The sequence below is a fragment of the Delphinus delphis genome, chromosome 14 (assembly GCF_949987515.2).
Source record: "Delphinus delphis chromosome 14, mDelDel1.2, whole genome shotgun sequence".
NCBI classification, from domain to species: Eukaryota; Metazoa; Chordata; class Mammalia; order Artiodactyla; family Delphinidae; genus Delphinus; species Delphinus delphis.
Window position 1 is genome coordinate 14,198,940 of NC_082696.1, and position 25,466 is coordinate 14,224,405.

General features: G+C 37.4%; 1 protein-coding gene across 5 annotated transcripts in view; it reads right to left on the reverse strand.

Annotated features, from left to right (window-relative positions):
- ESR1 (estrogen receptor 1) overlaps positions 1-25,466 on the reverse strand; it is a 250,569-nt gene that overhangs the window by 131,331 nt on the left and 93,772 nt on the right. For all 5 annotated transcript variants that reach the window (XM_060029773.1, XM_060029771.1, XM_060029774.1 and 2 more), the window contains one exon: positions 17,116-17,451. In XM_060029773.1, the coding sequence (XP_059885756.1) occupies positions 17,116-17,451 (336 nt within the window). The remainder of the gene's footprint in view (positions 1-17,115; positions 17,452-25,466) is intronic.

Sequence of the window (25,466 nt, forward strand, 5' to 3'; positions counted from 1 at the left end):
CAAATGCCCTAAGCAAATTTAGGCAAACACCTTGACCAGGTAAAAAGAACCAAATGTTCTTACGTGACATGCTATTCTATGAAGAGACACTTTTAACACCCTCCAGAGAAAAACGACCCACCATTTTATTAGATTTCGTATTTATGAAATGGTCACACGATAAACACATGCTATACTACAAAGAGAAACTTCAATTCCCTCTAGAGACGGGCACTGCCACTATTTTATTAAATTCTGTTTGGCAATCACACTTCTAATTTTTCATATTATTGTGTTAGGGGCTCTGCTAGGTGCAAGGAGGTGAAAAAATCTAGACCAAAAAGACAAGGCCATTTGTTTTTTTGAACTAAATCACAGTGAATTTGACTCAAGAATTTTTAAGCAGAAATTAGATTTTAACACATCAAGCAATTTACTTACAAGGGAGAATGTTCGTAAGAGAAGTACCCATTCGAAGTTGAGCAAACTGCATGGAACAGTTTAGTAACCAAGGCAACAAGAATTGAATCTCTAAGATTCCCTGGAACTAGAGGTGCCCAACAAGAACAGCTAATTTTGTCACTTATCCTTTTGAAGAAGATGAACTAACACCAAGCTGCTTGTGGTGACTCAGGTGAACTTTAAAATTAAATATAAACAACCCCAAGGTTGTATCAACCTTACTATTACTGTTAGAATACCACAAGCATTAAAAGGACCTTACCACAGCACTTTTTCTAATTCCCCACCCTCTGTGCAACAGCAGGGTGTAGAATGGGCATCTATTTACCTAATGACTATTACCATTTTCATCTAGGAATCACCTTAAGAGAACAGTCACACTGCCTCCTCTAGGAAATAACGTATTTGAGTTAGAGAAAAAGAACATATTTCTATATTATATCTAGCTTAATACTAATACTTTCCAACCTGCTTCACTGTTTAAGCACTTGCTAGAGGCAGTGGGTTTATTTTCACACTAGCAAGAAAAATGTTTACCATGAGGATTTGAGACCTGGGGGTTGGGGGGAAGTGAGGAGAGAAAAGTAATAATTGTGGCCCAAACAGTCAGTTTAGACTGTAGTCTAACATAAAGTCTACAGTGTAAACCTGGTGATTAGAGCTCTCTGGTTCCTGTGAAAGCAATAACAGTGTGGTGGTATGAAACAAATTTCAAATCTATTGATTGAGATTTCTCTAGAAATTACTGGTTTTACAGAGTTGTATAGGAAATAGGTGAATTCTTTTAATTCTACTCCCTTACTCCTTCCGAGGTTCTCCTTGTTTTTGATGGCTCTCCCTACTTAGATCTCATTGGGGCCAATACTGATTTTCTCTCCTTTTTGCAGTTCTCTGGTCTTCAACCCCCTAAAGAAAACTAATATCTTACATCACTGAGGTGTAACTTCCATTGGATAGCAGGGAAGTTGAAACTTCAGTTTGGCCATGTTGACGCTTAGGGCACACAGAGGCTAAGCCCACAGGCTGCCTCAATACATGCCTGTTAGGAATAAATGGATTCCAGGGATCTAGACAGAGAATTGGCTAAGCCAAAAGATCAAGTGCACTCATCCCAAGAAGAAAGCCACACGTGTCTCGGAGAAGCCATACGGTTTCAGGGTCATTCTGAGAACGCAGCTATACTACAGTCAGTCCATCAGTCAGGTCATAACGCTAAGAAATCTCAATTTCTGAAGAAGCACATTTCAATAAAAATAAGAACATTTGTTTTGTCAAAGGAAGGATCACTTCACATAGCTGTATCTGCAGCAGGTTTTATATAAATGAAAGACACCCTTACTACAATTAAAATACGATTAATTTAATATAAATGCATTCTGCACATAGACAACTTTTAAAGAACAAGTTCATGGCTTAAGCAAGTCAACCTAGATTGCAAAAATACTTTTCCTTTGACAAAGTTCCCTGGACAAAAAGAGACACTCAGCCATCAAGAGACACCTATTCATCTTTCCATTTAAAAGAAGACATCCAACCATAGTATAAATGAAGCGCCCAGCAACAAATCTACCATCAGAGAAATAAGAGTACAGTTTAAGAGCTCTTGCTGTGTTTTAGACCCTGGATGATTTAGTTCATCTATATACATCTGACAAGGCACTCTGGACCATGGACTGGTTACACTGTGATGGCAAATTCAATCCAAGATTACACTGATTAAGCTAGTCTGAAGTTTCAGAAAGGAAGTAGAAGTTGAGGTGTCCGTTTAGGGGAAAAAAATGAGTATAGAAGTGAAACAGAGAGAGGGAGATGCAGGTATTCAAGCAGAAGAAAAAAAAAAATGAACACTTTGTGGAGGGGAGACCGGCAGGAGGAAAGGGTGAGGCAAGGAGATCAGATTGGAAAGTAGAAATCAAATACAATGGGAGAGACCGACCTGGTGAACAGCTTTTGTACATGGTCCTTCACAAGGGTCTGTCTGAAAAAGGTTAGCCTAGGGTTTGGCGCCCTGAGGCATAGTCTCATTCTGCATTTTAGGCGTCAAGGTACACTATCACTTATCTGTTAAAGCCATTGCTAAGTTAGACAGTCAAGTCCACTGCCAAATTTTTAATTGAATAGCTGTTTCCCCTAAAATTCATATTCACCCAGAACCTATGAATGTGATCTTATTCAAAAGTAGTCTTTGCAGATTTCATCAAGTAAGATGAGGTCATACTGGATTAGGGTGGGCCCTAAATCCAATATGACTGGCGTCCTTATAAGGAGAAGGAAATTTAGATACAGAGACACAAGGAGAACATCCTGTGACAACAGAAGGGCAGAGATTGGAGATATGTATCTGTAAGCAAAGGAATGCCAAGGGTTGCCAGCAGCCTCCAGAAGCTAGGAAGAGGCAAGGAAGGCTTCTCCTCTAGAGCTTCAGAGAGAGCATCGCCCTGTTAACACCCTGATTTCAGATGTGCAGCCTCTAGAACTGTGAGACAATCCATTTCTATTGTTTTACGCTACCCAGTTTGTGCAACCTTGTTATGGCAGCCATAGGAAACTAATAAAGGGAGTGGAGCTTTCTGAAGTGATGATTTGCAGAAATTACTCTGGCAGTGATGAGTAGAAGTTGAAGGGAGGAGAGGCTGGAACCAAAAAAGACCAGTTAGGAGGATATTGCAGTAATTTGGGCTTGGAAAACAATGAGGATGTGGACCAGGCTGGTGACAGTGGAATGAAAACAAAGCCAAAATCTAGAGATGTTGAAGAGGAAGAACTGATGGTCCACAGTGAAGAAGAGCCAGACACAAAGACGATTCCAAAGTTAAGTCAGAGAGAAGGGTGGGGACTTGCCTGGTGATGCAGTGGTTAAGAACCCACCTGCCAGTGCAGGGGACACAGGTTCGAGCCCTGGTCCGGGAAGATCCCACATGCCACGGAGCAGCTAAGCCCGTGTACCACAACTACTGAGCCTGAGCTCTATAGCCCGTGAGCCACAACTACTGAGCCCACATGCCACAGCTACTGAGCCCGCGCACTCTAGGACCCATGCTCCACAACAAGAGAAGCCACCGCAGTGAGAAGCACATGTACCGCAATGAAGAGGATTGACATATATACACTCATATGTATAAAATAGATAAATAGTAAGAACCTGCTGTATAAAAAATAATTTAAAAACAAACACCCGAGAAGGGTGGAGTCCCTGGCAGAAATGGAGAGGATTAGAAGAAACAAATGAGTTTGCCATAAGGGGGAGAAAGAGAAAACAGCTAGTTTGGTTTCATATATATCAGAAGATATGTGGGCAGTTGAAAGTGGGAACTGAAAATTTAGGTGCTGGGACCTACAGAAAGAAATCTGGAAATCGTGAGCCTAAAAGTAAACAGCTGAGGCTCTGAGGACACTAGCTTTTCAAGTTGTTTAAAAGCAGCAGGAGCGCTCAGGGCCCAGTACTGAAGTATCTGGGGAACGCTTTCAACAGATGAGGAAACAGAGAAGGGAAGCCTGGTACATCCTTATCTTTCTCTCCTGGGAACAATTTTTCTGTCCTATGAATATTGAATGGTAATTCTACTGATTACCTCTTATCAGCACTAGTCTTTTCAAAATGTATCACGTCTCATGAACTTTTGCTTCTTATTTCTAAGATCAGTGGAATGTTATGAAATACCTCTACACGAGACAGCCAAATCACATTATATATTCAGTTAATATAAATTAGGCAAAATTTATAACTTGTGAATAAATCCCTTATTTTCTTTTTTTATTTTTGATTTTAGAATTGGGGAAAAAAATAACCAACCGTGTAAACTAATGGGTCATATCTATCACTCTACTTTCAAAGCTCTTAACAAATAGTCAACTTGGAAGGTCAAGAAAAGTCTTAACAATACTTCTGTAGGAGGCCGTTCAATGAATGGAATCGAAACAACTGTGCAGCCACCTGTAGAAAAACAACGTTGGAGTCGCACCTCATAGTGTAAACCAGGATGAATTCAAATGGATCAAAGATATAAATGCAAAAGAGGAAACTATTAAAGTACCAGATGAAAACACTCTTTTGTTGGTTAAAAATTTTTACCAGGTAGTTGCCAGGTAGATGCATGGAATGGTTAAAGTTCTAAAACAACTTCAAAGCCAGAAGTTCAGTGGAGTACTTGGACAGGCAAAGGAGAGAATCTACAAGAGTAAATGATTAGCCAAGCCTCCACCAGGTGAGCCAAACATCCCTTTTAAAATCAAAAGCTCCTTATTTCTTCTGCCTTAAAAATACAAGTCCCTTTTATTTTTAAAACAATCGGTAATCGTTTCCTAGAACTGTTACACAAAGTATTAAATAGCAGGTGCCTTAAAACAACAGAAATGCATTGCCTCACCTTTCTGGAGGCTAGGAGTCTGAAATCAAGGTGTCAGTGGGGCCGTGCTCTCTCAGAGGTCTCTTGGGGAGGAGCTGTCCTTGCCTCGTCTGCCTTTGGTGTTTACTGGCAGTCCTTGGCGTTCCTCAGCCTGGAGAAGCATCATTCCGATCCCATGGCCATCTTTTCTCTGTGAGTCTTCACATCGTCTTCCCTCCTTGCGTGTCCACCTCTGAATCCCAATTTCCTCTTTTTCAAAGATTAAGGCCTATTCTAATGATCTCAGTCGAACTTGACTTCCTCTATAAAGACCCTATTTCCAAATAAGATCACATTCTGAGGTGCTAGGGGTTAGAATTTCAACACATCTTTTTGGGAGTATACAATTCAATCTATTTCAACACACTTCAATAGTATTACATCTGTTTAGCACATAAATAGATACAAAAAAACTGACATTCTCCATGCCAAGTTCCCCCCTGCCCCAGAAGTAGCACAGCCACAGGCCAACAACTCCCCACGAGGAGGCTTGAGAACCCTGGGCCCCCACCCCCACCCCGATTCACAGAAACAGAACCCTGAGGAGGGTGGGGCAAAGAAGCCCAGATGGGGCATTTTCCTCAAACACTCTCGAGATGACAAAAGTATTTTAAAGGCTTAACAGCATCTGGGCCAACACGCTTCTGTGGGGCTTCAAAGTTTCACGTGAAAGAAAAATCAGGAAGTAGGTGCTTTCCTTGGATTTCAACCAGAGCTTCCAGAGGAGCAGTGAAAAGCCGGGTAGGGCTGACTTGGAAGTGGAGTGCTCCAAAGAAAGCTCCCAGGGGGCTGCCACCATCCATGCGGGGGTAATTCTAACCCAGTCCCAAGGCTCTTATTATAGAAAAGTTGCAAAGTCTAAACCACAAATCTTACCCTTAAACATAAGTATCTGTCGCCTCTCTGGGATGTCACCCATGCTTCCAAGTCACTTCCAAGTTATCTTTCATCACTGTGCCATGCTGAAACAGGCTGGAAAACTATGACAGCTTTAAAGTAAGGTCCACTGATCTGATTACAAGTTGGGAATCAGAGTACTGGGTAGGATTGCCAAGTCCCTAGAATCCACAGGAACCTCCCAGAATAAAATATGTTCCTTGAAGATGCTCCCAATCCCCAGACTGAGGTATTGTGCCCTCTCCTTGGTGCCTTGGCCATACCCATTTTAAGGTTTAAATTACCCTCGTGAAGTGAAACAACCTCGCTGCTCGCCAAGTGAAGCCTGTTAAAAGTCCTCAGAGCCCAAGTTCTGTACATGCCTCTGGATATTGCTCTGGCCCTCACAAAGAAAGGTTGGAAATGAGTCTCATGAAGGCAGCTGCTAGAAGGATGTCATAACAGCAGGTAGATTCTGAAGGGAGGTGAAAAAGAGTAACACCACAACTTTAAAGATCACTTTGACTTTATGGAAAAATTGAGTTCTAACAGGGCTCAGAGATTTCTTAAATATCATTAGTTTCCAAAGGCTTCTTTCATTCATTCATTTATTCATTCATTCAACAAGCATCTCCTGAGCTCGATCCATTGCTAACTTGTATGATGAGGATGAATGTTACAGTCCAGGAAGGTGATTACTGGATTCCTGGTGAACAGAGCGTCAGAAGCAGCCTTGAGCCCTGGAACGGCTAAGACAACCATGAAGTCTCAGAGATAACACAAGAAGCTCCAGAGAAACGTGAGCTTGGGGTTGGTGGGGGGCAGGCTCAGAAGAAGTGAACCTCTCCCCTCTCCCTGGGGCCAAACAGCGAGAAAGGAACCCACAGTAAAACGATGGGGAGTCGGGGGGCTCAGAAGGAAGAGGGGACTCGTCTGGTGTTGAGTACAGAGTGACCTAGGCAGGAAAGGAGAAGGAGGAAGTCCATCTAGTTTGCCACTGAAAGAATGAAGAAGTGGATAAGGTAGTATGTTTCCCATGAGCTTGACTGTGAACATATGTCCCCTTTATTCTTCTTCCTGGGCCAGCAGCTTCAGCACACTCATAACCCACCCAGATGTGCCTGGGGCTCAGCGAGACTGTCAAGCTTCTACTTTTCAGTCTTTAAAGGGCAGTGAAGAGCCCAGGGCTAGATATTTGTCCAAATATCCATTAGACAGAACTAGAACACAAACTTGAAGTATGAAATTGCCCTTGAGGTATATAAAGTTATAGTGAATTTTGGAAAAGGCATAACTTTTAATAAATCAAATTAACGGTTTCCTGATGCAATTCAGCTTCTGGGGGAAAAAATCAAATGTACTTGATTAACACTGAAAAATAAGAATCAGCCAATCAATGATGCAATTAAGTGTGATGCAGAAATTAAAAATATAACCACTTGGCGGTCATACGTTTTTTCCTTTCTGACCTTCAGATAATGATGTTACACTTGTTGACAAGTGTCATTGTGTATAGGATAATGATGAATTAAGATTTAACAATCTCTTTTAAAACTAACTCTCCATCCATGGATAGATTATATAAAGTGCTTCTTAAAGATTAACAAATTTCAGTACAAACAATAAAGAGAAAAATCCTTCTCTATAGCTAGATATCAAAAAGCAGATACGTAACACCTGTTATAAAAAAGCATCACTTGTCAGAGTGGCGTAGGTAGGTTTTATCATTCTCCTTGCTGCTATTGTTTTTAAATGGCAGAGGGAAAAAAATTAATGTCGTGATGTGATCTTAAGCCAGGCCAGCTATAAGTACTTTACAGATGGGAACTTGATTATCATACTTGTATGATGTATTTTATCATGATGCTCTTCACGTCTTGAGTCTGAGTAGAGAGATATTACAAGTCAAAAAATATTCCCTAGATAATTAAGAGAAAGGAAAATTCAACTTACAATCACCAACATTTGAAAATTCTGATAATACTCTGTTAGTAAAAATGTACTTCTAGAACTATTAGAATAGTCCAGTGAACTGATTATTTTTATTAAAATTCATCAGGCACAATGAAGTCAACTGGGGGTTATGGTCCAAGATGGAGACATAGGAGACCTCTGAACTCAAAACTCCCACAGGCATACCAAATCTCCCCTACAAACAGAGTGATTTCCCCTAAAAGAAATCCAGAGACTAGCCGAATGATTCCTTCACTTTAGGCAAATGAGAAAACACCCTTTTTGAAATGGGTAGGAAAGGCTGAGACACAGTCTCACTGAAACTCCACCCCCAAACCCTGGCACAATGCCATAAAATCAGAAGGGAACTCACAACTCCCAGCTTCTACCTGGGAACGGAAGGGTTTGGTCCCAACATCTAATACCTCAGGAGTAGGCCCCCAAAGCACATTGCTCTGGAAGCCAACAGGGCTTACATCAACCACACCCATAATACTAGAGCAAGCAAATTGTTCTTAATGGACTCACTATCTTCCCAGGGTCCAGCACAAAAGAAGCAAACAGATACAGGCATTTCCCAGTGTTTCCCTGAAAAAGGTTCATTTGCATACTTTAAAAGCTGCTACCTGAGAGTCAGGTTTCTAATTTAGCACAGTCTAGGGACTGACTGATTCTCCCCAGAGACTGGGAAAGCAGGAGACACGATCTCTGCATTCTCCCTGTAGGCTGCTCCAAATTGCCAATATCTCCCTGGAAGGAGCTTGTACACACGTTTGGTACCCCAGCTTCTGCAGATGCCACCTAAGGAATACATCCCTTGATCACCTGGCTCTAGTGGCCAGCAAAGCTTGCACTCGCCAGCCCCACAGGCTTTTAACAAACAAATGTTCTTAAGGGGCTATCCTGCCAAGGGTCAGCACAGAGGAAGCAAACAGAAAATCCCATCACCCAGTCTTCCCCTAAAAGGGATCTATTTGTATACTTTAAAAGCTGTTACCTGAGGGTCCAGCTACCTATCAGCCTGTATCTGCATGCTCACTGAGATCCTCCCCTTTAGGATACTGACAGGTCTTGGCATACCCTCAACTATTGGGAGCCTCTAAGAACAAAGAACAAATCACAAAGGTCTGAGAGACAACCAAGAGCTCAGGCTGGGCTGAACAGTAAGGTTCATCTCCAACATGAAACCACTCCGTCAAGACTGGAAGAGGTGGCTGTTTTATCTAAAGCACAGAAACCAATACAGAGAGTCAAGGAAAGTGAAAAAACAGAGGAATATGTTCCAAACAAAAGTACAAGATAAAACCTCAGAAATAGACTTGAATGAAATGTAGATAAGTGATTTACCTAATAAAGGGTTGAAAGTAATGGTCACAATGACGCTCACCAAGGTCAGAATAACAAGGCATGAACAAAGTGAGAAATTCACTAAAGACATAGGAAATATAAGAAAGTATCAAACAGAAATTACAGTACTGAAGAATACAATAACTGCACTGAAAAGTTCAATAGAAGGGTTCAACATCAGCTAAATCAAGCAGAAGAAAGGACCAGCAATTCAAAAACAGGGTAGTGGAATTCATCCAATCAGAGGAGTGAAAAGGAAAAAGCATGAAAAAGAGTGAAGACAGCTTAAGGAACTTATATAAGGACAACATCAAGAAAACCAACAGTCACATCACAGTGGTCCCAGAAAAGGTCAGTACAAGAGAAACTGAAAGGAGTAGAAAGCTAAAGAAATAATAGCTGAAAACTTCCCTAGCCTGGAGAAAAAAACAAACATCCAGATCCGGGATGCTCAGAGAGTTTCAAATAAGATGAACCCAAAGAGACCTACACCAAGACACGTTAAAATTAAAGTGTCAAAACTTAAAAGCACCAAGAGAAAAACAACTTGTTACATACAAGGCTATCAATAGAAAAGACTATCAGCAGTATTTCAGCAGAAACTTCCCAGGGCAAAAGGGGGTCACATCATATATTCAAAGTGATGAAGAAAAAAAAAAACAAAACACCAACCAAGAATACTCTACCCAACAAAGTTGTCCTTCAGAGTTGAAGGAGAGATCAGCACTTTACCAGATAAGCAAAAGCTGAGGGAGTTCATCACCACTAGATTAGACTTACAAGAAATGTTAAAGGTACTTCTTCAAGCTTAATGAAAGGATGCTAATTGTAACAGAAAAAAATATGAACATATAAATCTATAAAATAGGTAAACAACAAGGACCTACTGTATAGCACAGGGAACTATATTCAATATCTTATAATAACCTATAATGGAAACGAATCTGAAAAAGAATTTACACACATGCACACACAACTGAATCTCTTTACACCAGAAACACTGTAAATCAACTATCCTTCAATTAAAAAAAAGAAAGTATAAATCTCACTAATTAGGTAAATATAGAGTTAAATTCAGAATACTCTAATGTTGTAATGATCATGGGTAATTAACTTATAGATCTAGTATGAAAAGTAGTAAAAATGTAAATTGTGACATCAAAGATAAAACATGGAAGGAAAGTCAAACTATAGAGCTTTAGAAGTTGTTATCAACTTAAAATAGACTTATAAATATAAGTTGTTGTATGTAAGCTTCATGGTAGCTACAAAGCAAAAACCTATAATAGATACACAAAAGATAATGAGAAAGAAATCTAAACATACCACTAAAGAAAGTCATCAAACCACAAAGGAAAAGAGCAAGAGAAGAAAAAAGAAACAGGGAAATTACAAACAGCCAGAAAAAAATCAACAAAATGGCAATAAGTAAACACCTATCAATAATTACTTTAACTGTAAATGGACTAAATTCTCCAATGAAAAGACACAGAGTGAATGAATGGATCAGAAAACAAGATCCAACTGTATGCTACTTACAAGATACTCACTTTGGGTTTAAGGAAACACACAGATAGAAAGTGAAAGAATGGAAAAAAGATACTCCATGCAAATGGAAACCAAAAGAAAGTGGGATAGCTATACTTATCTCAGACAAAATAGAATTCAAGCAAAAGACTTTAATAAGAGACAAAAAAGTCATTATATAATGATAAAGGGGTCAGTCCAGTAGACGATATAATATTTGCAAATAATTATGCACCCAAAATAGGAGCACCTAAACACATGAAACAAATATTAACAGACCTGAAGAGAGAAATAGACAGCAATATAACAATAGTAAGGAAATTCAATACCCCACTTTCAACAATCACCCACACAGAAAATCAATAAGGGAAATATTGGACTTAAACTATATATTAGACCAGATGGACTTAACAGACTTTTAATCCAACAGCAGCAGAAAACACATTTTTCTCAAGCACACATGGAACATTCTCCAGGATAGATCATATGTTAGAACACAAAATAAGACAATAAATTTAAGAAGATTGAAATCATATAAAGTATCTTTTCCAACCACAATGGTATGAAACTAGAAATCAAGTACAAGAAGAAAACTTTAAAATTCACAAATATTTGGAAATTAAACAACATGCTACTGAAAAACAAATGGGTCAAAGAAAAATCAAAAAATACCTTGACACAGATGAAAACTGAAATAAAACATACCAAAACTTACAAAATACAGCAAAGCAGTCTAACAAGGAAGTTTACAGCTGCATTAAGAAAAAAGGAAAGCACTCATTACATTGAGAAAAAAAGGAGCTCAAATTAACAACGAATTTTACATCTAAGGAAATATAAAAGAAGAACAAAGTAAGCCAAAACCTGGTAGAAGGAAGTAAATAGCAAAGATTAGAGTGGAATTATGAAATCAAGATTAAAAAGACAACAGAATAGGTCTTTGAAACTAAGAACTGTTTTTTTGAAAAGATAAACAAAATAGACAAACCTTTAGCTAGATTTACCAAGAGAAATTAAAACAAGATCGCAAATAAATAAAACCAGAAATGAAAGAGGAGACATTGTAACTGATACCACACAAATACAAAGGATCATAAGAAACTACTATGAATCATTATACGTCAACAAATTGGACACAAGAAGAAACTGATAAATTCCTGGAAATACACAAGCTACCAAGGCTGAATCATGAAAACAGAAAATCCAAACAGACCATTACTAGTAAGGAAATCTAATCAGTAATCAAAAACATCCCAACAAAGACGAATCTAGGACCAGATTGCTTCACTGCTGGATTCTACCAAACACTTAAAGAAGAATTTCAAACTGTTCCAAAACATAGAAGAGGAAACACTTCCAAAATCATTTTATAAATCCATCATTACCCTGATACCAAAACCAGACAAGGACACTACAAGAAAAGAAAATTACAGGTCAGTATCCCTGGTGAACATAGATGCAAAAATTCTCAACAAAATATTAGCAAACCAAATTCAACAATACATTAAACGAATCACACACCATGATCAAGTGAGATTTATTCCAGGGATTAAAGGATGGTTCAACATCCACAAATCAATCAACACACAACATTAACAAAATGAAGGATAAAAACCATATGATCATCTCAATAGATGTAGCAAAAGCATTTGCAAAATTCAACATCCATTCATGATAAAAACTCTCAACAAAGTGGGTGTAGAGGAAACATACCTCAACATAATAAAGGGCATACATAAAAAGCCCACAGCTAACATCATACTAAACAGTGAGAAATTGAAAGTTTTTCCTCTAAGATCAAGAACAAGACAAGAGTACCCTGTCTCACCACTCCTAATCAACATAGTACTGGGAGCCCTAACCATAGTAACTAGGTAAGAAAAAGGAAAAAAAGGCATCCAAATTGAAAAGGAAGAAGTAAAATTGTCTCTATTTGCAGATGACATGACATCAAACATAGAAAATCCTAAAGACTCCACCAAAAAACTATTAGAATAAATTCAGTAAAGTTGCCAGATACAAAAGCAATATGCAAAAAGCAGTTGCATTTCTATATACGAACAACAAACTATCAAAAAGACAAATGAATGAAATGATCCTATTTACAACTGCATTAAAAAGAATAAAATACCTAGAAATAAATTTAGCCAAGGAGGTGAAAGATCTGAACACTGAAAACTATAAGACATTGATGAAAGAAACTGAAGATGGTACAAAGAAATAGAAAAATATTCTATGCTCATGGACTGGAAAAAATAATACTGTTAAACTGTCCATACTACCAAAAACAATCTGCAGGTTCAATGAAATTCCCATCAAAGTCTCAATAGCATTTTTTACAAAAGCATTTAAAAAATCCTAAAATTTTATGGAACCACAAAAGATCCCAAATAGCTAAAGCAATCATGAGAAAGAAAAACAAAGCTGTAGGCATCACTGTCACATTTCCTGATTTCAAACTATATTACAAAGCTATAGTAATCAAAACAGCATGGTATTGGCATTTTAAAAAAAAAGTAGATCAAGGGAACAGAATAGAGAGCCCAGAAATTAACCCATGAATATACAGTCAACTAATATTTGACAAGAGAACCAAGAATACTCAATAGCAACAGGATAGTGTCTTCAAAATATGTTAGGAAAACCGGATATTCACATGCAAGAGAATGAAACTGGACCCCTATCTACACCACTCACACACATACACACACAAAATCAATTCAAAATGGATTAAGGACATGAATGTAAGACCTGAAACTATAAAACTCCTAGCAGAAAACATAGGGAAAAAGCTCCTTGACATCAATCTTGGCTATAGTTTTTTTTGGATTTGACACCAAAAGCAAAGGCAACAAAAGCAAAAATAAACAAGTGAGACTTCATTAAGAAGTTTTTGCACAGCAAAGGAAATCATCAACAAAACAAAAAGGCAGCTTACCAAATGGGAGAAAATATTTGCAAATCATGTATCTGATAAAGGGTTAATATGAAGAGCACATATAGCAAAAAAAAAAAAAAAAAAAAAACCCTATGATTAAAAAATGGGCAGAGGAACTGAATATACATTTTTGCAAAGAAGATATACAAATGCCAATGGGTACATAAAAATATCCTCAACCAATCATCAGGGAAATACAAATCAAAACCACAATGAGGTATCACCTCACATCTGTTAAGTTGGCTATCATCAAAAAGACAACGGATAATAACTGTTGGTGAGGATGTGGAGAAAAGGGAATCCTGTATACTGTTGTTGAGATTGTAATCTTGTGCAACCACTGTGGGAAACAGTAAAGAGTTCCCCCCCGAAAATAATGTAGAATTACCATAAGATCCAGCAATCCCATTTCTGGGTGTATATCCAAAGGAATTGAAAACAGGATATCAAAGAGATATCTGTAGTCCCATTCATTTCAGCATTATTCGAATAGCCAAGATATCCAAGATATGGAAATGAACTAAGTGACCATCAACAGATGAATGGATAAGGAAGATCTGATAAATCTATATCTACATAGATGGGCTTCCCTGGTGGCGCAGTGGTTGAGAGTCTGCCTGCCGATGCAGGGGACACAGGTTCGTGCCCCGGTTCGTGAAGATCCCGCGTGCCGCGGAGCGGCTGGGCCCGTGAGCCATGGCCGATGAGCCTGCGTGTCCGGAGCCTGTGCTCCGCAACGGGAGAGGCCACAACACTGAGAGGCCCGTGTATCACCAAAAAAAGAAAAGAAAACAAAAAATCTATATCTACATAGATATATAATGGAATATTATTCAGCTACAAGAAAGAAGGAAATCCTGCCATCTGTGGCAACATGGATGGACCTTGAGGGTATTATGCTACGTGAAATAATCCAGTCAGAAAAAGATTAATATTGCATGGTATCACTTATACACGGAATCTAAAAAAAAAAGTCAAATTCACAAAAAGAGAGTAGAGAAAAGTGGTATCCAGGGTTTAGAGGATGGGACAAATAGGGAGAGGTTGGTTAGAGTATAAACTTTCAGCTATAACATGAAAAAGATCTGAGGAGCTAATATAAAACATGGTGATTATAATTCAAAACACTGTATTGTATAATGGATTTGCTAAGAAAGTAGAATTTAAATGCTCTCATCAGAAAGAAAAAAGTAAATGTGTGAGGTGATGGATGTTTAATTAACTAGATGTAGGAAATCCTTTTATAATGTCTAAGTATATCAAATTACCATAATGTACACTTTAAATATAATTTTGTCAATTATACTCCATTAATGCTGAAATTTTTTAAAAATGAAATCAATTTACAATCTCTGTTATACTGATAGCCATCTGAGGATATCCAAATGTTCTATGCAGGTTTTTGTATCATACAGCTAATTCCAGGTACTTCTACAACTGCTTTCTTACTGCCCTTCTTACTAATGATGTTTTCTATTCCCTCTATATTAAATTATTATTATTATTATTCTCAAACTGTGACCATATAAATGTAATATTGTCTATATTAGATTTTTGGTGTGAACTATGTTTTTAATGACAGAGAGTAGTTGGATACAAAAAAGCTTTTTAAAATGTGACTTTGTCAAATTTCTGAGAAGCTTGACAATCATCTTCAAAGATGATTCCAGAAGACATTTTTTTCTTCCCTCATTTTTCATCTTTTTAAAATCAATGACTCTTTTTATTCTGCTTCGTCAGACTACTAGGCTTTTGATTTACAACAGCTATATTCCAATAGCATATATATAATTTCATTTTTGCCTTTATAATTATTATTTTTTTAAACCATCAAGTAACAAGATACAGTTTGGTCCAAGGATTTTGGAATCATTCAGGTCTTTTAAACTAATATAATCGAGTTATAGAGTGGTTTTGCTACACATCACATTATCATAAATTTGTTTAGTTCTGGGTTTAACAATGGGATGGCTAAGCATGGACGTAATATTTTCCTTCTCTTGATTTCCAGCTCCATTTTATTCCTAAATTCAGAAGATTATTCCCATGAAATTTTCATCCACTGGTAATGTATTTGAATTTAGTTCTCATTGTTTCAAATGCCCTTCAAATTTTTATAATTATAAAAATGTCATGATGGAAGTCTACTGATAAGTATGAAAAATGTATACTTGACTTCAACAGTGTTCTAGAACTAGTATTACCAAAACTTCATTCAGGAAAATATATGCTTATAGGACAATAAAACTTTATAGTAACTAGAGTTGGTTCTCAGGGATATGACCCTTAGCTGTTCGTTTGTTTTTTCCTCTTCTCCCAAAGTATTTTTTTAAACAAAGGCAATAATAAATATAAAGATAAAACCTATCACCACATTACATGTAAATTCCAATATTTACTTATCATGGGTCTGCTTCACATGGGAATGCTAAGGTAGGTAAGTGCTCATTAAAACTCCTAATTCCAAAGATGGCTGGGAATTTTTATTTGCCAGTTGGACTGAGTCTGAAATCTAAATATGCCTGTTAATCCCCATGTTTCCATGTAACCCAACCTCTGCTACCTAAATAGATGCCCTCTACCAAGTTTGGATCACAACATTGCTGGCTCCTTATTCAAAGGACCACATGTTCATATGTTAAGAAATGCAAATACATGAACCAGTATCTAAGGCCAGATATATGTTTTTCTTGGCCTATAATAGATCTCTAAAATGCAAGTACAAAGCTCCACATTTATTTAGTTTAATAAAAAAAAAAAGTCCCCTGCTTCATAGGTAATAATTAACTTAATCTATTAAAAGAGAGCACACAAGACAATCGCTGTCTAAATTCATTACTCATTTGATCTATAAGCCCAGAAAAAAGATTTAACTTCCTCTTGCCTTGGTTCATCTACGTTAGCTCCTGAATGGATATGATGGGGCATGGAGGAGGTCATTTTCTAGTCTTGTTTCCATAATAACTAGAGTTCTTCTCCCTGAACAACAAGAGCAACAGTCAAGTTTTACAGGAACACCAGTTCTGAGAGTATCAACTGAAGGACCGAGTATCACTTCAGCCACTGTCATCTTTCTACAAGCTCCTCTCAGGGATGAGAACTTAATTTATTTTTCTATTGTATTACCTTTGTCCTAAAATATTAAGACTAGACAGTTGAATGAATAAATGGCATTCAGTTAAAAAAAATTAACTCTTTAGTTTATAAATACCTTAAAATAAAACTTAAAATCTTTTAAGGTAAAATTGATGATTTATAATTTAGGTGTTTTGAAGAAAAATCCTCAATATTAAAAATTTATAGGGCATAGATCACTTAGTGTTAAAAATTTCTGCCACTGTGAACATATAATATTAAATGCATTTATTGCCTAGAGTCCACCCCCAATTTTTTGGTGAATACCGATGGGTTTAAAATAATGTCAGATTAAAGACTTTAATCATTTAGATTTTGATTTCAAAACGTTATATCCTAACTTCCAGGAGAATTACAGTGTATGGATACTGAAAAATTTTAACCAATTCTGATGTAACCTTGAAACCAATTAGATAACAAACTGTTTTTTCCCACTGTTTCTCCCATGATACCGCAACCAGTTCATGAATCGTTAATGGCTCTGAAAAAAACAGTTGAGCTTCGTGTTCTTACCTGGCACCCTCTTTGCCCAGTTGATCATGTGGACCAGCTCCCTGTCTGCAAGGCTGGTCAGCAAGCCCATCATTGAAGCCTCACTGAAGGGTCTGGTAGGATCGTACTCGGAATAGATTATGGGGGGCTCAGCCTCCAGCAAGGCACTGATCATCTGATCGGCTGTCAGGGACAAGACGGGGCTGTTCTTCTTAGTGTGTTTAATCAAGAGTGGGCTCGGCCAGAGGTTGGCAGATCTCCTGTCTCCAGAGGGCTCCGCTTCGTTCCTGCCCTCCCCATCATCTCTCTGGCGCTTGTGCTTCAACATTCTCCCTCCTCTGCGGTCTTTCCGTATCCCTGAGAACACAGGGGGAAAAAAACACAATTTATTCTTTTTCTCATATAAACTTTCACAGTAAAACCATCTTCAATGCTAACGCCCTTTATTTTATTTGAGGAAAGAGTTTGGGGCACAGTTGTGCTGGTAAGCGTTTAACAATCAGCTGTCCACGAGAAAAAAAAAAAAAAAGGTTTTGATTTGTAGCATTTGCCAATTTCCATGGTGTAACTACTCCCATTTCCATGGCAAATTTCAAGCTAGTTGTCTGAGATTAAGCATCATACAAAACTCCTGAAAAGTTAACAGTAAGCTTTTATGAGCCAGTACAAGCTGGTCTAACAAGCCATTGGGGGGTGTGTGTGTGTGTGTGTGTGTGTAAGAGCTGCTGTAAAAAGGACATGATAATAATTATTCTTGAAATATGGCTTATATCAAAGATTGCTTCTGCTATGAATATTCTTTCAACAATAAATGAAAAAGGCATCTTTAAAAAAGCATTTAATAAACATCCTTATCATCCAACTACACCTCTTTATGGAAGACACTAAAGAGGAATGATTTATCCAAAACGTATCTGACAGCCTCTGGATCCTATAGGTGTTCAGTCAGTCTTTCATTGCTACTCAACTGTACCTCACCACCTGAGGAATTGACCCACAACCCTCAACTTGTTTACTTGGTTCTAAGATTGACACAAATGTATTTCTATTTTCCTGATACAAAAGTTTTTAAATAGTTGAAAATAGTTTCCCCCCAAAGATTTACCAGCTGTGGTTCCCACTAACTAAATTATAGGGCAGGGGAGACTCCACTCTCTTTTGCAGAGACTCTGAGGTTTGGCTCAGCATCTTAACCTGGAAAAGGCCAGGCTGTGGTGCTGAAATGTATCAGCAGAAACAAATATTTTAAAGGACAAAAATGATCACTAGCTTCCATATTTTCAAAAACTGTAATCTTTTCAAAATATGGCAGATAGCAGCAGTTCTTAGATTTATATAAAAGAAATAATCATTTTGGTAAAAAGTTAATACAATTATTTTTAATATTAAAGACATGAGAAGTCAACATTCTTTATAACATATCACCTGTTCTCTTACTCAAAATGAATAACTAATGTCAGAACTTTGTTCTATGTCGTTCTAATTTGTCAAGGCGTTTGAACAAATGTGCGGTGGTGAATTTTTTATGTATAGCTTTTATTCTTGTAGGTCTAGATTAGATATGTTAGATGATACTAAAAATATAATGAAGCCACAACCCTTCCTATTTGTTCAGTATTAAAATAAGCATTTCCCAGAACTCTTGGAATAAGTAACAATTGTAAAGATTATTATCACTAACATGCACTGAGCACTCACCATGTGCTTAAGCACTTTAATATATACTTTACATGTGAGCATTTCACAACTAATTTAGTCCTCACGATAATCTTGTAAGGTAAATACTATAAAACTGCTGCTTTAGAAAGGTTAATGAACTTGTCTGAGACCATTCTCTATTAAGTATGATGCAAGATTCAAGCTCTGAAATGAAGTTTGTTTTTTTTTTCCAGTTAACAGAGTTTTAAAAATGTATCCAACAAAGTCGACACATCTAAGGATACCTAGAAGTAACATAGTAAAGAAATAAAATGAGAAAAATCGTTGTATCTGACCAATTGTTGTCCATAGTCAGACATTTCAACTCTTTCGCTGCTAGATATGCTAACGAGAGTATAATATCTGAACTGAGGAAGGTGATACAGCCTACTCTCAGCTCATCAGAGCACACCTGGAGTATCACACCGTGCTGGATGCTGCAGAGACAAGCAAAACAAATCTATTCAGAGGAACTAGGATGGTGAGGAGATGTGAAATCAGGTCACATGGAGAACCACTGAGGAACTGAAAGGGATTAGCCGAGAGAAAAAAAGACTTTGAGGAAACATGAGTGTCACCTTCACATGGGCTATACTATATAAAATGGCATTATGGTCTGAAGGTTTGTGTCCCCCTCCCCAAATTCATATGTTGAAATCTAATCCCCAATGTGATGGTATTCAGAGGTGGGGCCTTTGGGAGGTCATTAGGTCACGAGGGTAGAGCCTTCATGAATGGGATTAGTGCCCTTATAAGTAGAGGCCAGGGGGCCAGCTTACTCTCTCCACCCTGTTAGGATATGAGAAGACAGCTGCCTACAAGCCGGAAAGCAGGCACTCATCAGACACCAGATGTGCTGTCAAGCTTGGACTTCCCAACCTCCCGAACTGTGAGAAATAAATGTTTGCTGTTTAATCTACGAAGTCTATAGTATTTCTGTTACAGCACCCCAAACTGACTAAGAGAGATACATGGGTTCAACTTGCTCTTTATGAGCCCAAAGGGTAAAATAGAAAAAATATGTGGAAACTCTGAGTAGTCAGAGCTCACTGCAAGGAATCAGTTTGTAGGAGTCAAAGCTGACAACAAAGATAGAATCTGCTGCCGCAGGAAAGGATGTGTTAGATCACTGGAGGTTTCCAAGAATAGGCTAGACGAAGACTTTACAGGGGTGTTACCAAAGGCATTCAATTACCCAGTATTTGCACTACGTGACCTTCGATATACTTTCCATCCTGAGATTGTAGGACTCTATGTTCTTCCATTTAGAATGTAAGACCAGTGGCCTTGGAATGAAAAACAGGAAAAGAAGATCGAAAGCAAAGAATTCCTACAGGTTCACATTTCTTAGGAAATTCTGAGGTCAGAATTTTGAGAGGATGATTCTGATTGTTATTTACCTACTTTGGGTGGGAACTAGGGTGAAAAAAATGCATTGTTCGTCAATATTAAACAGAGTATAACTCAAATACTCTTTGCCCCCCTACTCTATAACTTTATAAAGAGATAGAGAATATGGACAGATCTTATTGGAAAGCTGCAGCATTCCAATAAAGTCTTCTAATATTAGATCTACATGGAAAGATAGAAGCAAGTGACTTGAATAAAGAAGAAATGGTGATATTGTTTACAGTAAGATGAAAGCAAGTTACCTGAGTAATCAAGTTATGACTATACACATGCATTTTACTTTTTAAAAATGAAGGCGATGCTTTATGTTATAACTGTAGTTTATCTTCATTTTAAAAGATTTCCAAAATAAAGACAAGTAGATAGAAGGTTAATGAAGCAAAACAAAACATAGTATTACCACTCCCTTTAAAAGTTCCCAGCAATCATACTACAGACAATCTGATCTCCAGAAGAAGAATTTTAAACTCAATTCAGGTTCTAGGAGTGACAGTTATAAAAAATTGTTTACCAAAGTATTTGTTCTTTTCGTAAAAATTTGTTCAATACTTACAATGTATATTCACAGATGATGCAGTGGGAAACAAAGATCATGTTACCCTCCATCAAGTTTTCAGCTTGGAGGGAGAAAGCCATGAATCAAAAGTTATTCTGTTATTTGTGGAATGAATGCATTAGCTGCCCAAAACACTATGGAAGGGAGGGGGAGGTGCTAATCGGAGGAGACAAAGAAGGCTTCTCTAGGAGACAAAGTTACATTTGAGCCAATTCATGAGATTTCCTCTCTTGGAGAAATTTCAAAGCTGACTACTCAAATGGTTTAGGTATAGCACTACTTAGAGCAGTGAGCTGAATCACCACACCACTTTGAGTCTCAAATATTTGATTCACGTTGTTGAACACAAGACAATAATGTCCACAGGCTTGGAATGCAGAACGAGAAAACACAACCAGAGAGATGGAGGAAAGAGCTAAATATTTGTAAAATCATCAAATCGTCAAATAGGGTAAGATAGATTCAATTAGCATTAACAAATATTTTCTTAAATTTACCCCTCAATGTTCCATATTTTTCAAATGTCAAAGCCTCTATAAAATATACAGACAGAACAAAAATAGCAAGTTGTACATACTGTGTGGCCGACTGCATGTGATAGGATCCCAGGGCACAGCTCAATGAGGAAAGCAACCATTTCTACTTGTAAGCGGTAATTGTCATATAAGTAGTGACTATCAGTGTCACTACCAGTGATAATATTGCATATTTCATAGTAGTTCAAAAAAAATCAAACTGGAATTGAGTGGAACAGGTGAAAAATGGCCCAACTTCTACTATCTTAACCTAGGTTAAATGAGAATTGCAGATCACAACCAATAATTACAGCCTGTGTTACTATGGAATATACAGCCAGTTCCTAATTATATACAGTGATGGGGTATAGGAGTGGCATGCATATTTGAAATCCAAAGATAAATTTAAAAACTCATTCTATGCTCCCTACCAAGAATTTTTCCAGACAACATAGACTGATAAGTATTTTACTTAAACTCAATTTCCTTTGTCTAAATTATTTTAACTATTTTGGTACCTGAACAAAAGTTCACAAAGCAGGGGGGAAGAAAAACAATTAGGTTAGATCATGCAAATATTAAACAGGCAGCCTCTTGACAGTCAAGATGTTTCTTTGTAACAAGGACTTTGGCTTGTAACGCCATATAAACAAGATGTATTATCATTCAGCACCCCAAAATGTCATTTCCCAGAATGGTTGAGCACAATATTTAGCAGCGCAATTCAGGTGTCATGTAACGGATATGCTAGTGTACAAACGTTATTAGCTCTCAAGTTGTGCCACTGATTAGACAAGAGTTGTATCACAGCAAATTTCTCTACATTCCTTTGAAAATTTCATAAGCTTACAATAATTCAGTGATTACCCTCAGGCTTGAGAAACAAACTCTCTCTCATCAAGCAAGCCCACCACACATGTGAAATGCCACCACTTTGAATTTTATGCCCTTGGGTTAAGCCTTCTCTAATACCCTGTCGCACTGTGGTAAGGATTTAGAAGCGGAGTATAGAACCTCTGCTTCGTAATACTCAATGTGAATTTGAGTGATTCTAATCCACTAGGAAGTGTTAATTTCAGGGAATTTATTAAACCAATAAGCACAGACCACTGGAATGAGAACAAAAGGGAGAGAGATGATGCCCAGGGCACTCTCTAAGATCCCTCAGGAATCTCTCTAAGGCTGCCTGGGCTTGGGGAGGTCTGCGGTAAGGCAGTGTAGGGGCTGAGCCCTGGGAGGGAGAAAGGGGCTGGGGACATATCCACTGCTTAAACAATTATGTCCTGGCCCTAAAATAAAAAGATCTGTCCTAATGCATCAAACTAGGAATTTTGAAAGACTGCTTCTAATACTTGAGTTTACTTAATCATCCTTTTTTAAAAATTCTTTAAACTCTTTGGCTTGGTCATTATATCTTAGGAAAAATGAATATGCTATCTGAATATTCATTAATTAATAGAATTCATTGGCTTATTTGCTTCTAATGCATTCTGCTTTTTAAATTTTCTTTTTCTGAAATGATCTTTTTTCTTCTTAGTACCCTTTGCCTCTACAAAAAGCTACTATAACTTCAGTAAAGTTATTTCTCCAATTTCCCAAGACTACTTTAATGTATTATTAAATATTTCAAACATTTGCATAATCACCTTTCTTTTGTTTTTCAATAATTCCACATTATTCATGAGGTATTAAAAACCCAGGCAGAGAAATACCCTAAAAGCTTTTTAATTCAACATGTTGAAGAAAACAGGAGTGCTGATTAGTTAAGAATTAAATAAAGATAAGAACTAATGAAACTTGCACCAGAGAAACTTCCCTGCATCAATTCTAATGCTTTCCCTTCAAATACTAGAAATGAATCTTGTAAGGTAGGCACTGGTACAGTCCCCATTTAACAGAAAAAAAGAAGTTTAGAATAACTATCATGACCAAGGTCATACCAAGCGCAGCACAGAGATTTCAACCCAGGTGAATTATGTAATTATAGATTATTATTAATATTATCATAGCCTCTAAGTGGATCATTGATGATGGTACATCAATGATCCACTTTGAGGTGATGAATTATCCAGTTCATTTAAAGCTACTTAATGCTCTTCCTCTCCCTCCTTTCACATCCAACAAATCACCCCAACCTGTATTTACTCACATATCTCTTCTTTACTCCCTTTCACTCTATCTTTACTGCCACCATCCTGGTTCACACACTTCTCCCTTTTTGCCTAGATTGATGCAGCAGCTACTAATTTGTCTCCCTGCCTACCTTCAATCTTCCTTCCAATCAAATCAACTGGCAATTGAATAATCTCCATTACACACCTATTTTATCCTGTTACGTATTGTCCATCTAAAGCTGTCAAACACCTCCTTAGCTACAGCAGTTGTTTGTGCTCTGAAGACTCTTGGCAATTCTAAGCAGTAGGGGTACAATTAGGGCTTCTGCTTGCCCCGTTCCCCCATTTGTCTAAAGCCGCTGTTTATATATATATATATATATATATATATATATATATATATATATATATATATATATATGTATTTTGTACTGGGATTAGGGAAATAACTCATTTTTAAAAGGGTTTACTGGTTGTATTTTAAATTTAAAAAGCCACTAACCCACTGAATAAAATCCAACACTACACTGACTCATGAATTTCCACAAATAATCCCAAAGTACTTTTCAAATCTATCTTTACAAATCCCCTCCACAAACCTTTACTTTTTTATGAAACAGGGTTGGCCTTGCCACTTTTTATAATACTTCCCAACATCACCACCTTGTACAATTTCCACTCCTCTTATATTGGCCACCAAATCCCAAGTAAAATCCCATAGTCAATCTTGGACCCCACTCCAGTCTAGTGGCTCTACCTCCTTCATTCTTGTAGCTTTTCTTTCATCTTTTTCTTTTCTTGTGTCATTCATCGGATAACCATCATGTACTAATTTCTGTGTTTAATTACACCTGAGTTCCCCCTCCCTGGCTATGGCCTCGAATTTCTCTCCAGGCAGGAAGTTGGAGCAACAGTAGGGCTCACCTCATCTATTTTCCCTTTCTCAAGAAACACTGCCCCACGCTGCCTGATGTCCAAGGTTTAAAAACAGTTGTTTCATATATTATATCCATTTTTTAAAGATACTTCTGTTGGGAGGCAATAAGGTTAGAACTGGAAAGCAAAATAGGTCTGCTATTATAGTTGGAAACATCATTATCTCCCTGCCCATAACTGACTACTTAAGTAAGCAGAAAATCAATATGAATGGAATTGACCTCAAAAATACTATCAATCAACTTGATTTAATTGATATTTATAGAAGACCCCATCAAATAACAGATGAATACACATTATTCTCGAGTTCCAATGGAACATTCACCAAGACAGACCACATTCTGGGCCATAAAAAGACCCTTAACTGTTATAACTTTATCAACTAGAGTACAGTGTTTGTGTATAGCCCCTTTTGCCTTTAAAGGTTATAAGAACTGTGAAACCACTCTTAGGTATATTGGAATTAAATAATTAAGTAAATGAATGGCACATAACGGGAGCCAGGTTTCACACTGTTGCAGAAAGAAGTGACTTGTAAGTAAGAGAAGACTAGAATGATCCATGCTGTAATGGCAAGAGTTGGAGACATCAGTGTGTATTCATTTTTAGCTTAAGACAGATACAGATGTTAAGCTGTATGAAGATATATAAATAAAAATATTTATAAATAGGTGTATATACATGGGCTAGTACAAACACATACATTGCACTGTCAGCTTAGAGGTCCTAGAAGTAACAATATCCCAGGAACAGAAAGTACATCTACTGCTCAGATCTTGGTTTCCAATAAGAGAACCATGACTCCATGGAAAAATGGCTGATTCTAGGACTGGGGAAGGAAATATACAAGATGAGGCTGAACTAAAAGGAAGAACGTGCTCAAAAAAAAAAAAAAATCGCTCAATGATGTGTATGTCAAAAGAATACAGGAGCCAACTCAGAAAGCTCCCAGTGCCAAGGATGGGACAACATGAGCAGCAAAATAAATAAGAATTGGATTATATCCCCAAACATAAATATCCATGAGTCTATACTGATATAAATAAATGACTGAATAAATAAATTAACTGAGAATAGCAACTCCAACTAATCTATGTAAGTACTCCAGCCTTAAGGAATAACCCCCCATTCCTTAAGTATGAG